Source organism: Hetaerina americana, unplaced genomic scaffold (assembly GCF_022747635.1).
Source record: "Hetaerina americana unplaced genomic scaffold, ioHetAmer1.1.p SCAF_18, whole genome shotgun sequence".
In the NCBI taxonomy this organism is placed as follows: domain Eukaryota; kingdom Metazoa; phylum Arthropoda; class Insecta; order Odonata; family Calopterygidae; genus Hetaerina; species Hetaerina americana.
In genome coordinates this window covers 4,012,520-4,028,028 of record NW_027286741.1, presented here as the reverse complement: position 1 = coordinate 4,028,028, position 15,509 = coordinate 4,012,520, and the positions used below count along the sequence as shown (strand labels likewise).

At 41.2% G+C, this 15,509-nt stretch overlaps 1 protein-coding gene across 1 annotated transcript in view; it reads right to left on the bottom strand.

Annotated features, from left to right (window-relative positions):
• The window catches only part of LOC139687246 (girdin-like), a 176,818-nt gene that overhangs the window by 107,617 nt on the left and 53,692 nt on the right, over nucleotides 1-15,509 (bottom strand). Inside the window, exons 15-19 of the mRNA XM_071584380.1 lie at nucleotides 12,874-13,078; nucleotides 6,831-7,016; nucleotides 4,329-4,607; nucleotides 3,260-3,478; nucleotides 2,304-2,449 (exon numbers count right to left, since the gene is read on the bottom strand). Coding sequence (XP_071440481.1) covers nucleotides 2,304-2,449; nucleotides 3,260-3,478; nucleotides 4,329-4,607; nucleotides 6,831-7,016; nucleotides 12,874-13,078 — 1,035 coding nt within the window. The remainder of the gene's footprint in view (nucleotides 1-2,303; nucleotides 2,450-3,259; nucleotides 3,479-4,328; nucleotides 4,608-6,830; nucleotides 7,017-12,873; nucleotides 13,079-15,509) is intronic.

Here is a 15,509-nt window from a genome sequence, read left to right as displayed (position 1 = left end):
CCGCAGCCACCGTATTCCCCAGATCTGGCCCCCAGTAACTTTTTCTTCTTCCCGAAACTGAAGAGGCCCATTAAAGGACGACGCTACACTACGATTGAAAAACTGCATCGAAGGAGGAGCTGAACAAGTTCACACAAAATGATTTTTTGAAATGCTTCGAGGATTGGAAAACACGTTGGCACAAGTGAATAATATCTAATGGGGATTACTTTGAAGGGGACAAAACAGATATTCATGAATGAAGTCGCCAGACTTTTTGAACAGACCTTGTACACTGCTCTCCATGAATGATGCTCATAACAAATTCTCATAAAGAAAAGGAAGATCGATATTAAATCAACAGAAAATAAAAATACCATCAGCTCCTCATCAAATGTTTTTTACCAGTGACAGTGGACACACTTTTGATAATGCTCACATTTAACTTATTCATTGCCATTCTAACTGTCGGATATCTCTCAAGATGTAAGAATTATATGTTTATTGTAGATAAAGAAAAAAGTGCAATCTAATCCCTGTAGGGAGTTGGAACTCGTCCATTGTGGTCTTCATTCTAAAACGAACGTTCAACCTCTTATCAAGTTTCCCACATATGTATCAGCCATGAGTAAAATCTCTATATCAATATTTATATTTTCTTTCTTTTTTGCAATAACTTATAACAATTATAAATGGAGTATATAATACTTTAAAATAAGGAAAGTTTACTGTTGTGGTGTTACTTGACAAAATTTAAAATATTCCCACCAGGAAATACATATAGAATATGATTTATGGTTAGATTGGTCACTTGGAAGGAATGTCACGTGAATAAACAAAAAAACTTGAATAATAAATTTATTTTCAAATTTGAAACCATGTTACACAGTTCCTGCGATGTCTGGTCATTTTATATTACAAGGGTAAGCTGAAGACTAACGCACACATGCTTAGAGACTACAAACAAAATGACCTTCAGAAGCACTACTGGTGGCATGAGGAAGTAACATTCCCCCCTCAACATGCAGGTGCAGGTTTGAGGTCATTATATTCCGAAAAGTGAAAGTATGGAGTCGTGTTCCAGTGCTATGTAAATGCGAGTTAAACAGCATACTGTTATCGAATTTTAAGTTAAGTTAGGGTTGGAAAAAATGTTGGCACAAGTGGATAATATCTAATGGGGATTACTTTGAAGGGGACAAAATAGATATTCATGGATATATAAATAATTTTTGAAAAACCATTAAAGTCGTGATACTTTTTGAACAGACCTCGTACATGCCACCAAGCAACCAAAAAGAGTACGAAGTCGAGGGTTTATACTATCAGTTAAGAGGACATAGTCGCATTTGTTCCTGCAGGGAAACATTTGATAGTGATGTTGAATTGAATTGCAATGGTAGGCAAAGGAAGAGATGGTGATGGGGTGTGGGACTATGGTTTAGGTACAAGGATGACCTTGGGGAGAAAGCAACTGAGTTCTGCAGAAGACAGGGTTAGTGATTATCAATACTTGGTTTAGACACCACAAAAGGCATAGGTATGCATGGAAAATACCAGGTAACTCAGAAAGGTATCAGATCATATAATGGTTAGGCACACATTTAGGAACAGCGTGATCAATTCTCAGTTTTCCGGAAGCAGCAGCGGACTCTGACCACAATTTAGGAGTTATGAAGTGTGGCACCTGATTCAAAAAGATAAGGCAAGGGAGGTGGGATAGGAAATGGACTATAGAAGCATCAACTGGATTGACAAGGAAAGATTGGTGGGCAAAGCGAAGGCTGGGAGTGAGGCAGGGACTATGGCTTGGCAACAAGAAATAGCCGTGGGGAGAAAGATAATAACTAATATCTAAAACATGCATGAATCTAGAATGCTCTTTGATGATTTATCAGATATGTTTCTAATAATAATTTCACACATTTAACAGATGCACTTTCTTGAATTGATACTGGACTACATTTTGCCAGAGTATTCAATCTGAGTGCTATACTGTCCCAACCCTTCTTAAGCAACCCGATGCCCTTAAGACCATTTTTCTTTAAACTGGCAGAGGTCACCTTAGACAGGGCCCCCTGTGATTGAATGATTGCTCTAGGAAATAGGAATATTATACATAGAATTAAAAAGGAATGCAAATTCTTGGCCCCAGGAGTTAAGAAAAAAACTGCACAGGATTAACCCCTTCTCCAACATACAAACAGCATCACACCTTTGAGACCCCATTGTGCAGTTCAATTCTATTGCAGGGATACAACTGCGAGAGTTGGGGTAGTAGGGGGGAGTGGAAGACTCAAGACAACAACAGAGTGCGTACTCACATGAAGGCCCTCTCTTCTTGGTGGAAGTGTTGCTTGTCTTCAAGGGAGTGAGAGAACAGCCCATGGCACTCATTCAACAGCTTACTGGCGTGGCTCATGAGTGACCGCCTCTCTTCAATGAGCTGAGCATTCATGTCCCGCAGCATCTGCACATGAAGACGGCACAAGAAGGAGGAAGAATATTGATCGGCTCTCAGAGAATAGCAGAATGTCCACCCCCCCAATATGCAACGCATGCAAGAAAATCTCAGGCAAGAACAAACCCCTCATTCAACTCACTTCACAAAAGCCACGGAAATGGGTCAGGGAGATCCGAGGAAAGGAAAGGCAATCAAATTTAATAATATTTCCAAATCTTGGAACACAAATTATTAATTTACAAAATATTTTTTCAACTCAGCAAGTACCTCATTAATCGTTCATAGAGCAGTATTTAAAATTGGTGGAGTGATATAAAGAATTTTTTTACTTCATGAATAAAACTTACATTACACAAAAAGCTAACAATATAATCAATTTAAAATTTTTAAATTTTGTGTACAATAAAGCACACAAATTTAAAAAATGCATGACTCTCTTTATAAAACATGCCTCTAGTTCACATATTTTTATGTACTCGCTAGTGTATGTATAGAAATGAATTGTGATGAAGAAGTATTTGCTTTCTGTCAAAATGCTACCAGCCAGCAAGCAGTCTACGAGCACTACAAGAAGTTTTCCTAATTATTTGAATGTTAAATTCAAAAAATTGTCATAAATACATTACAAATTTGTGTTAAAATAATTTCATATTTCCAGTGTTCGAAAATGTCCAGACCCTGCAGCATATGAAAGCTCCCCAAATGAAATTCAATAATCAAGGAGAGGCACTGAAAACAATAATCCAAGTTGATGGCACATCGTCACGTCAAATTTCTGACAGCCGTCACTAATCTTTAGAGAAGCAAAATGCATACCACGACCTCTGCTTCAAGCCTGGCCCTTTCATCAAGAGTCGGCGTCTCGCTGGATCCTCCCTCTGGCCTCTCCAGGGCCAGCTCCATCACACTTGCCTGGCCATCCATTGACCTCGGAATTACATGATGCAGATTGACAAATGCCCTCTGCTTCAGCTTAAGGGCTTTTATCTCCGCCTTCTGCTTCTCAGCCACACTATAGACCCACCTGAAGTCTTCCTACATGAAAAGAGAAGAAGAAACCATTGCACAAACTGCTCAGCAAACATGTCAAATAAAAGGGGACCACCAAACAGCTAATTTAACTTTTACTGAAACAATACCAAGAAATTTCACCAGAAGAATGCATAATACAGGGTAAATTAAGGTATCTATTAATCAGGGCTGATAGAAAAAGCTGGCAGAGTTTTGTCTCTTTTTTCCTGGATTTGTCCATATTTTCCTCGTGAATTTCCAACTCAAGATACACTAACCCCCCAATATTGCCATTCTTTACAAGAGCAGATGAAATGTAGGTGGCTTCTGACTCCCATGTGCAACGCATTCCTGAAAACATGTGATATCAATGCAGAGCGACAAGATCAACCAACAAAGATATTTTATACATATTACTACAACAAGACAATGCTATGAAAAACTTGCAGGATCATAAAAATACATAATTAATTATTACTAATGCTTTTCCAGTGGATATCTTTATCTTAGATCTAAACTACCAAGAGTGACCTTTATACCAACCTAAAAAGTCAAAGTAATTTGCTAATAAGCGACTCTAAATCACTATTGGTAATAACGTGAACTCAATACCATAAGCACTTTGAAGAGACTGTATTGGAATATAATCTAGATTTGACATGATTCGCTGTTTCGCAATACTGTATTTGAGCTTTCCAGCAAGAACTAAAAAGAGTTGATACCACATCCAAATTGTACTAATATTGGGGCTGACTGTGTGCGAATAAGTACTGGCAAGTCACAATTTACTAAATAGGTATGGAACTAGGGGAGTGTCCCCGGAGGGAGGGTAAAGAGCATAGGCATAGGATGATCATGGTGATGGGGTCTTTGCCTTGAGCCTCGAGTGCTCGTCACGCAGGTTGGCAAGCGAAGACGTTGTCGTGTGCATGGCCCCCTGCTCAGCTTGCAGGGCCTCCTTCAGCTGGAGCAGCGCCTTGCTGCATGCCTCTGCATCCACCTTAGCACCACGCGCCTCGGCCCGGGCAATATCTCTCTCCCTCGCCACATGCTCATAGTCGGACGTGAGGTCATTGTGCAGACAATCAAGCTTCTCCTGAGACTGTAACAACAGCTTGCGCATGCTCTGCTCTCTCTCCAACTCACGAAACAGCTACAAAAAATTACAAAGAAAGGGGCAATTATCATGTTAAGCAATTAACATTTTCCTTTTTTTATTAATTATAAAACTTAGCTGAAGTTAAAAAATATACTGAAAGATTTCCCTCCAGGAACCCAACCTGTACCAAATGACCAACTTCATGAAAGAGCCGCGGAGAGAGTGCTCCGACATCTGTGTGATCTTTTTCCACCCACATGGCAGTCTCCCAAAAGAATACCTCTCCTATGGGTGAACAAACCAGAAAAGAGGCTGAAAAACCATGCAAAGACCACTTTAATTATACAATGGGTATCAATTAACCAGGATCAACAAGTAAGCACTATCTGCTTTCATCAGCTCCTAAACTAGATGCATTACAAGTACCATCAACTACCTGCGCCCAGTCTGGAAACTACAAGGTTTGTATTAAGGTTACCGGGAAAAGTTTTGGAAAATAGATTTATTTCAGATACTGCTACAATGCCTCAAAATTCTTTGAAGTTCATCACATGAGCATCAACAGACTTTTGCCAGCAGCTTTTCTACAACTCTAAGGCTTCCCGCTAGGCGGATTCAGGAAGGTCCTTGAAGACACCCATGCATGCTTCCATGACGGCACTTAGGGGCCCATGGTGGCATTCTTTGAGGGATGATTTCACTTTCATAGGGAATAGAAAATAGCCTGTTGGTGCCAAGTTGGGACCGTAAGGGGGTTGGGGAATCATCGCAATGATGTTACAGAAGGTCTTCGCCAGCAGAGACACTCAACTCTGCTCTTGGTCATCAGCCAAAACCTTCAAGAAGAGTTTAGCACAGATCTTTCACATTGCCAAATGTTTGGTGATAATGGTATGCACTGTCATCTTATCAATGCTAATAATGCCATCTGCGATCATGCGCACACTTAACAACCGACGGCCTGAATTTAGCACTTCATGCACACGTTACGTTGTCGTCAGTTCTTGACATCGATGGCCATCCAGCATAGGGATTGTTCTCCAAACTCTCTCGGCCATCTTTGATGGGCTTGTGTCACTTAAAAACTGCAGTTTGTGATATGCTTTCATCCTTAAATTCTTGGCGAATCATTCCCGATACCTCTGTACCTGATTTCCCCAGTCGAACACAAAATATCACGGCTTACTGCTGTTCCATCGTTCACTGCATTTTGCACTAGCACTGAGTCATTCCACAGGGTTACACTAAAAACACTATCTAGCCTGAATGAATTATCACAAGCGATTGGCGCTTGGTGCATGTTGAAGGTCAAACTCTCCACTACCAAGCCTGCATAGTGTGAGTGTGCTGCTATGTACAGTCACGTCAGGGAAAAATTGTTCCCAATACATTTTATACACACTCTTTACACTTTGTTTCTTTGTTGACAAATGGTGAGCTACTGCTGAGGAGGGATGCACAAACAGGAGAGCTGAATCCACTCCCAATCAACATTTTCCAATTCCAGATTTCATCCAACCCTAGGGTATGAAAAGGAGAACATCCCTTGGAAAGGGGAACACCCCTTGGGAGGGGGAACCTCTGAAACACATCATCCAACACGATGTACAAGGCCACTTCTTCCTTTGAAGCTCATATTTTACCCCTATGCTTGCATTGCAAAGGAATGTTGAATTGCACCAACAGAAATATATTGACAATATGGGGATGGAGCTTGCAATTGACAAAAAAGGTGGCCAATCATTTGACAAAAAGGAAACTTTTAGACTTATCTTTGTTTTTACATTTCAACCACTATGACTTCACACCCATAATATTTTATGGATGGGCAAATATGGTGAATTCTTGACGTCTCATTGTCTGTATATGGTTTTTTACCAACGTCAGATGATATATGTTGACATTGTTATGACATTCACAACAAAATCAAGTTATTCTATTGGGTATTAAATCATGTGTACGTAATAATGAATTCACAACATATTACCGAAAAAAGCTCTGCTTATGTAAGAATTATATGAAATTTCATTCCAGGAGCAATAAATAGGTTGGTGAAAAGAATTCAAACATAGGAACATTTAGGGTCTGACCCCAGCCAAGGGGTATCTAGGGGTTGTTCCCCCCCCCCCCCCCAACAAAGCTGTAAACTTAGGGTGATTTTTTGATTATTTTTCACACAGCTAGGTTGCCTTCACCAACAATGACACATCTTCCAATGACCCTTGCAATCAAATCCATCTCTGGCAACCTATTCAAATGTGCAAAGAGGATCATCACCTCATCCTTCTCGGCGACCAGCTGTGAGTTGGCCAGATGGAGTGCGGTGTGCTGGTCGGTCAGACTCTGAATCCGCGAGTGGAGGGTTTCAATTTCCACCTCCTGGGTCATCCCGGCCACCACTCGTGCAGCCTCCCTCTCGCGCTCCTCTCTCAGGGCTCTCAACTCCTGCTGCAGACTGCACACCTAGAAGAGGGAGCCACGCTCAGCACATGCAACCCACTCGACCAAACGAATGGACGCAGGAGAGGTGGGAGGGTTCCCCCCCCCACCACACAGGCAAAAGCAAGACGAGGGCATTTTCAAAGAAAGCTCCAAGAGTGAGTGACTCTGCGATAATCCCACAGGCTTCACTTTGCAATGCCCTCGACTTGCCAATCTTTACCCCCACACACTTTCCCTCAGCACAAGGAAATTAAGTTGTTCTCATTGTTTTGAGTACAGTAAAACCAGGACCAACGGATGATGACATCTGTCTTTTTCACAACATAAATAGCACATTCAGTGAGCTGGGAAGAAATGTATTCCAGCTGCACTAAAGGAAACACTGAAACGTAAGAGTTCAGTGGCAGGCATAACTTTCTTCAACCAACCTGCTGGAACTCACAGGTCTGCATTGAAAGAATCAAATTCAGATGAGACTTACATTAATTCTTGGCTAGTCTCGGCAAATGGCCTACCACAAGAGACTTCATGGCAACATGTATCTTTAACTTCATTGATTTTAAGTTGCACAATACATGCAGGAATAAGAGCAGTATAATCTTATTGTGAGACGCCCAGAGAGTTCCCTTTCACTGAGTCATCCGCTAATATACATTAAAATGCAGACTTTTCAAAGAGTAAATAATCATTCGCCTAGACCTTGAAGAAGTGTAATAGGATGCCACTGTAGCTTAACTGGCTTAAGCACTCAGACAGACATTGAAGGATCCGCGTTCGAATCCCAGTCAAGGCAAATGATTTTTATACTTAATTTTTTCAGGCTTAACTTTGTGGAAATCCATTATCACTGAAGTAAAATTACCAATGTATCTTTCCACTATATGGACATACTGGAAGAGCTGGAGATAAGAAGAGAAGTAGAAAAAACGGCATATCCTTAATTCAATTGCTTTTCAAAGATATTCCCCACTGATCACAACCTCTCTCTCATTAAGAAAATACCTCCAGACCACCTCCATTCTCCTCCGTCCTTACCTTCCCCTTATCTCCACCGCCCCTGCCTCCCTCAACCACCCACACCAACTTCAACCAATGCCTGCCACCTCTTCCCCCCTCGTCACCTCCACCATATACATATAACTGACCTGTACAGGTAACTTTGTACCGGAGAATGACGCCAATGCATCAAAACTAGTTGTACTGAATAAAAATTTAGAGCAAAGATACATTGGTAATTTTACTCCAGGGAAATGGTTTTTAATCTTTGAAATATCTGCATTTCAACATTTACTTAGACATTGAATTACCATTTTATGGAACAATGTCTGTGTGTGCAATGCCTAGACCCTGCTTTGACTTATTTCACCCGTAAATCATTGGAAAACAAACTGTACCTTGGGCATAATTCGTTATATCAGAATTCTCATCACATGCCATTATGGGTAAGCTGCATGGAACGTTATTAAGCAACAAACAAGCAGTAATGTGAGCCAAAAAAAATCTCCTTTTACAAACTTATATAATATTACAGTATCAAAACCTGTTCATATTGCTACTTCAAAAGAAAATTTTGTCAACTTGGGAAAAGTAGTAGTCTACTGATTCACAATTTGAAAATCTGTCCAAAATCAATACTTCTCACACCATCAGACTCCATCAGAAGAAGTTGAAAAAATCATAACCACTTTTGAAGATAAATGGTCTGTGAGGTATGATGGGATACCTATGCCAATCATTGCACGGGCAGCCAAAATTATCTCTCACCCTCCCTCTGATATTTTTAACCTGTCTCTCTCCAAAGGTCATTTTACCACTGCACTTAAAACCTATTTGATAATCCCTATCCATAAAAAGGATCATACAGTGAATCAGAACATTATACGCCAATTACAATCATTTCTGTCCTCTTTATGATTTTTGAAAAGCTATTTTAAATTCGAGCAGTTCACTATTTCAGCCACTTCAAACTTCTGCATTTTTCCCAACATGGCTTTATAAAGGTAAAATAAACCATAACGGCCACCTTTCAACTAATTAATAAAATCATCTGGGGACTCTAATAAAAAAAATAATTGGAATTTTTTTTGGCTTATCTAAAGCATTTGACAACATATGTTGGGTGAATTCTTCTCGGGTCTTCCACCGGGTCAATAACTCCATAGCTGCCGACGTTTCGATTCCCGACTCGGTCATCGTCATCAGGGCTGATTGCCGTTCCGCCAAAAAGTGTCCAATATATATACCCGCCTCCACGGCTCAGGTGTCATCTGATTGGTCCCCAGACCCACCACTGTCGGGGCGCCTCGTGATTGGCCGAGCGTTCTGCCTTGTTTCCCTGATGCATTTCAGAATAGGTTTCCAGGTATTGCTCAAATGAAAACCTGAATCGCTATTGAAATTTTTCTTTTGAAGGCGGATCTCGATGGCCTCCTCTGCCAGCCGATCCCAGTAGCCACGCGCGCGGCAAAGTAATTTCGCCTCGTCCCAGTTGATGGCGTGGTCTCGGCCGACGCTGTGTTCGGCGATGGCCGATTTTTCCAGCTGTGCCCGTCTCAGGTGTCTTTTATGCTCCTTCAGGCGGGTTTCAATCGTGCCGCCTGTTTCTCCAACGTAGACCTCGCCGCACTCACACGGAATTTGGTAAACCCTGGGAGTCTTGAGGCCTATCGGGTCCTTCACGTTGACCAGCAGGTGCCTTATTTTGGCTGGTGGTACGTGAATAGTGGCGATGTTGAATCTCCTGAGTATTCTGGATATTTTTCCAGAGACGGTGGAGACATACGGCAGGCAGGCTGTGGCGAGCGGTTTCTCGTCCGTCCTCTTTACTCGTCTTCTGCCTTCCTCTTCGGCCCTTCTGAGGGCCAGGAGGATTTGCCCCTCACCATATCCGTTCTGAAGGAACGTCTTCTTAAGATGCTTGATTTCAGCCAGTCAGCTCTCCTTGTCGGCTACCGCCTTGACCCCGTGGATCAGCGAAGACAAGACAGCATCGCGCTGAGCAGGATGGTGGTGGCTGTTACCGTTGAGATAGAGATCAGGGTGGGTGGGTTTGCGATAAACACTATGCCCCAGCCTTCCGTCTCTTTTTCGGTGGATTAATATGTCAAGGAACGGGAGGCGATGGTTTTTCTCTATCTCCATGGTGAAGCGGATGTTCGGATGCTGGTTGTTCATATGCTCTAGGAAGGCGTTCAAGGTGTTAAGTCCATGGGGCCAAATTATAAACGTGTCGTCCACGTATCTGAAGAAACACTTTGGTCGCATCGGAGCTGAGTTCAGTGCCTTTTCTTCGAAATCCTCCATGAAGAAATTAGCGATGGCCGGAGACAGCGGGGATCCCATGGCTACTCCGTCTGTCTGCTCGTAAAACTTCCCGTCATAAAGGAAATACGTAGATGTTAAGACGTGGTGGAAAAGTTTAACGGTCCGGCTGTCGAATCTTCTTTCAAGGAGAAGCAAGGTGTCAGCAAGCGGGACTCGGGTAAATAGAGACACTACGTCGAAGCTGACCATAATGTCGTTTGTCTCTAATTGAATGCCCTCTAAGGTTTTAACGAATTCCGCTGAGTTTTTAACATGGTGCTCACATGATCCCACGAACGGCGCAAGGATGCCTGTTAGGTGCTTGGCCAGGTTGTAGGTGGGTGACCCTATGGCACTCACAATCGGACGTAATGGTGTGCCCTCCTTGTGCACTTTCGGTAGTCCGTACATCCTGGGGGGAGCGGGGGCTGGAGGTTGCAGTTTCCTGATAGTCTCAGTAGGCAGGCCAGAAATCTTCATCAGAGCGGTAGTCTTCCTCGTAATGGCGTCAGTGGGGTCGCGGGGCAGATTCCGGTAGGCTTCATCTGAGAGAACCTCCCGGATTTTTAGGTGGTAGTCTTCGGTTTTCATCAGTATCGTAGCATTTCCTTTGTCCGCCGGCAAGATGGTGATGTCCACATTTCTTCGTAAAGCGTAGAGAGCAGCCCGCTCTTCTCTCAGATCACAACATACTTTACTCCATATTAATTAGCATTGGAATTAATGTCATTGCTTCATCGTGGATCAGATCTTGCCCCTCAAATCATGAACAAACGGTTCAGATAAACCTCAAACAAGTCTGGTGCCAGCATTTTTAGGACCAGCCTAGTTAAAACAAATTGTGAAGCACCTCAAGGCTCAGTATTAGGTCAAATGTTATTCATTATATTCGTAAATGACCTTCACACTTATTTACCCAATAGTGAAGTAATATTATATACTGATGATAAATCTACATTAAGCATGGGAGAAAATGTAACCGATGCTAATACTTCTGCTCGTCATACATCAACAAACTTGTACAATTGGTGTGGGTCAAACAACTTGCTATTGAATGAGAATAAAACATGTTTTCTACAATTTCATACCAAAATTAATCCACCTATTTTAAGTCCTCTTCTTAGAGCAGATTCACATAAATCTATTCACCGGTCCAGTTCCACAAAATTTTTGCAGTTATCTCCAAGTGAAAATATTGACTGGTATTTTCATGCTGATGAAATAATCAATAAAATGGTCACTGCGGTATACATGATCGGGAAACTTGCCCCAACTACCTCACTTGAGACTTTGAAACTGGTATACAATGCCATAATTCATTCCTACTTCATCTATGGAGTTTTCTTTTGGGGGAGCTCTAATGCAGCAATGAAGGTGTTTTCTATGCAAAAAAAGGTAAGTAAAAGCAATGGTGAAGGCCCCATGAGAACCCCAGGAAGGCCCCATTTGAGGAACTGAACTTAATGACATGGCCATACATACACATCCTTCACTGCTCTTTACTTGTAAGAAAGAATCGATGTTTGTTTTCAACAAATTCCACTGTGCATGATCAGTTGACATGTGGAAGGGAGAATGTGCACCTGAAAAATCAACCACTCACTACAGGTATATTGAAGAAACGCCCACTTCAGGCTGCCTCATTTATTCATAAAAAACTACCAATGAGCACAAAAAATGAGTCCACTGTGATTGCCTGTGAAATTGAAGTTAAGAAGTTATTACTCCTCAAGAGTTACTACAGTATAGATGAATTCATTAGAATGATTTTTTGTGTGTGATGCTGCATTCAATGTAGTAATGTTTTTATGTATTATTACTATTTTATTTATTTTCCTTACCCTGCTGACCATGTCCTATGTCATGTACTTGACCAACAGAACAAAAAGGTTATTATAATTAGAAACCAACATAGAACAGATGTATATTGAGATATCACAGTTTTAGGAATAAGATTTTTAACCAAAATAAAAACCATAACATATTGGAATCTCGCTTAACGAGCACCTTGCACAGTGAGTACATGGCATTACAAGCAAAAATATTGTCCCCGAAAACGACTCGGTTAACAAGCAAATTTTCCCATAATCCAAGACGAGGAGAGTGGAATTCCCGGATTCATTGCATGCCTGGAACTGCAGTTTGTATCTAGCACTATTTCTGCAAGCATTGCTAGTGGTCAGACAGTTTTCTTAATTTGGTTCAAACTAATTAGTAATGATATTTTTGTGCCTAGTTTAATAATTTTTTGGGCATGGTTTTAATTTTGGCCCCAAAGAAAAATGAGAATGCATTGCCCAACCATGAGGCTATGAAATGCCATCTCACACTGTTATTTTGCACCAATAAGAGCAGGGATTTAAAAATCAAACCCCTGCTTGTTTACCAATTAGAAACTCCACAAGCTTTTAAGTGTCAATTCCACAACAGCAAGCTAAATGATTATTATCACATTATGAGGTTCCACTGAAGGACTGGAAAGTCACTGTAATTTTCCCACCTCTTTTTCCCATGCATAATGCCTATTTCCCTGACTGGTGGACAGGCTGCCAGCCTCAAGAAGAGGCTCACTCACCTCCTCCTCTAACGCTCTCACTCTCAGCCTTGCGTCTGCTGCCCCCACGGAGAGTGCGTCTCCAGTTGAGCAACTCCCAACCTTCTGCACTCCATTAGGATGATGCTCTGTGCAGGGATTACCATCATCAGTCACCTCATCTGTGATCTCCATGCCTGGCGCTGACTCCTTCACAGTCCGCTGCACCTCCACACTGCTCTTGATTCTGCTCGGAAGCACAAATGGAGAAGTTCCTTAGTGTTATATTCATTCAGCACAACTCACTTTTAGTTACAACTAAGGTATTTGTAATTGCTAAGAAATACCAACAACTTTTGTAACTGCAGAAACATTTAAACTGCATGTAAAATAAGTAGAACAAGGCATGAGCAGAATAAAAAAAGACAGATCCTTTAGTGCATATTGTAATGCATTTCCCATTAACCTTGACATCACACCATTCTCGGGTCCCTCTACTACTTTTCCCAAGCATTGTCAAGGGAATTTTCTTTTTGAAGTTGTTCCAGGCCAAAAAATAATTCATAAAAACATTAAAATGGCAAATCCACGTCAAAGTCACTCTGCAGTTTATAGAGTGACCAATTACTAGTTTCAATGTGATAGCATTGGTGGTGTAAAAAGCATGAATAACATGCGCCAACCCACCATCCGTCACATGAGCACCATCAAAAACTTAAAAGAGTACAATCTCTTGATTTCAATCCAAAGGTAATTTTTTATTCAAAAATAATTCCAATATCTGCTTCAAAGAGAGTAAGTGTGCCGATTTCTTGGGCTTATGTTGGTGGGTGGAAGTCCAGTTGGCTGATTTCGACCCACAGTAAGGCAAGCATTTTTGTATTTCTTATTAAATACAAGCAGTAGCAAGTGCCTTTTTTCCCATATAAAATTTAAAAAATGAATTGCATATGTAGTTCCCAGATCAATTTGCCATGAATTATAACAGGCAAGTAAAATGGCATTATAGCATATAACTTGGCTACTTAGGAAACTGCTGGAAATTTTCCTCATCTTTTTGATGAGCCTGGATATTTCAAAATCCCAAGAATATGAAATATCACGCTAGACCTCAGACCCTCCTGGTAATCAGTTCACTGCCAATTTTAAAGTGAATACTATGTTCGTTGACTCTCACCGTGAGCTATTATACAAGACATAATAACTGAAAACTTTTTCATTTTCATGATTTGCAGGATAATGAAGGAAGAGGCATAAGAGGATTATTACACAATAGGAACCAAAACAATTGTAACAATTCAACTGGGATAAAAAAGATTGAATTCCGCAAAGTAAAAGGTCTGTCCAATAAGTTCCCGGACTTTTTGAATAGTGTACCTCAAGTTGTTTATTTTTTTAATCCACTTGGAGGCGTTGTGTCTGCATTAACTTCCAGCATAACTGACTTCAATCACTTTGTAAATATATTGTTTTATTGATTAGCTGTGGCTGGTTATGTGAAGGGGTGTTCGTGGAGTGCGGCAAAAAATTGGAGCCGCAGAAATGTGCTCTTTAAAGGAGCAGCATTGCACGGTAATATTCTCCGTGAAATTCTACAAATTGATTGGTGAATCATCCCCCCACCCACGAATAGAGAGACAAGTTCACTTGAATGTCAAGGTGATGCTGTTTTTTCCAATGCAAAGGGAGCCGTGCAACACAAATGCCAACCTAAAGGCCAGACAGTCAACATGGAGTACTACATGGAGGTTATGAAACACCTAGGTGAGATCATCAGGCGAAAACGGCCCGAACTTTGAAGGAGTTAACTTGTACCTTCAAAATGGACTGTTTCACTCATCTCTCAGAACTCATTGAGTTTACAGCCAAAAACAAGAACGCTGTGCTTCCCCACCCACCCTACTCACCAGACCTGCCCCCTTGTGACCTTTTCCTGTTCCCCAAACTAAAAACCCAGCTCAAAGGAAAAAGATTTGCCATCATTCCAGAGATAGAGAAAAATTCAACGGATGACCTTATGAGAATTCTGGACTGTAACACCGTTTGGATAAGTGTACACGTTGGGGAGGAGACTACTTTGAAGCTGACCTTGTCAAATACTTTGTTAGAGAAGCATTGTTTTGAGATAAAAAAGCTTGAGAACTTTTTGAGCAGACGTCATTGATCTCATTGCTTGGAAATAAAATCTGGACATACTATTTGACTAGGTATAATATGTAGATACCATTCCAATGGCAGCAAACCAGTTCAACAGGAGGGTAAACTAAGGAAGTGAAAAATAAAAATTTCCAATTATATATATATGACTATATAACTATGAAGATCAAACATATTTTTGTGGTACTCTGCATCCACTCAAAACTCCAAATTTTAAGGAAATGTGCCCATGGTCGACTCCATTGTACATATTTATGGTCCGTTGAGGTAACCAAGGAAAAAGGAATTATGATTTGGGAAATAAAATTCTGCAGAAAACCCAAGTGACCATGCCACAGACCAGACATGACCTAGACTGGCTTATTACTAAGAATAGCCTCTTGGCCAGTTACTAAAGCATCATATTACACGGCAGGAGCACAGGCACGGCCATTAACAATCCATGCCTCACGTGTTAACTTCGACAACTGGCTCCTGAAGTCAAGGGAATCCAGAACAGAGGGAGAATGATGCCTCTATGT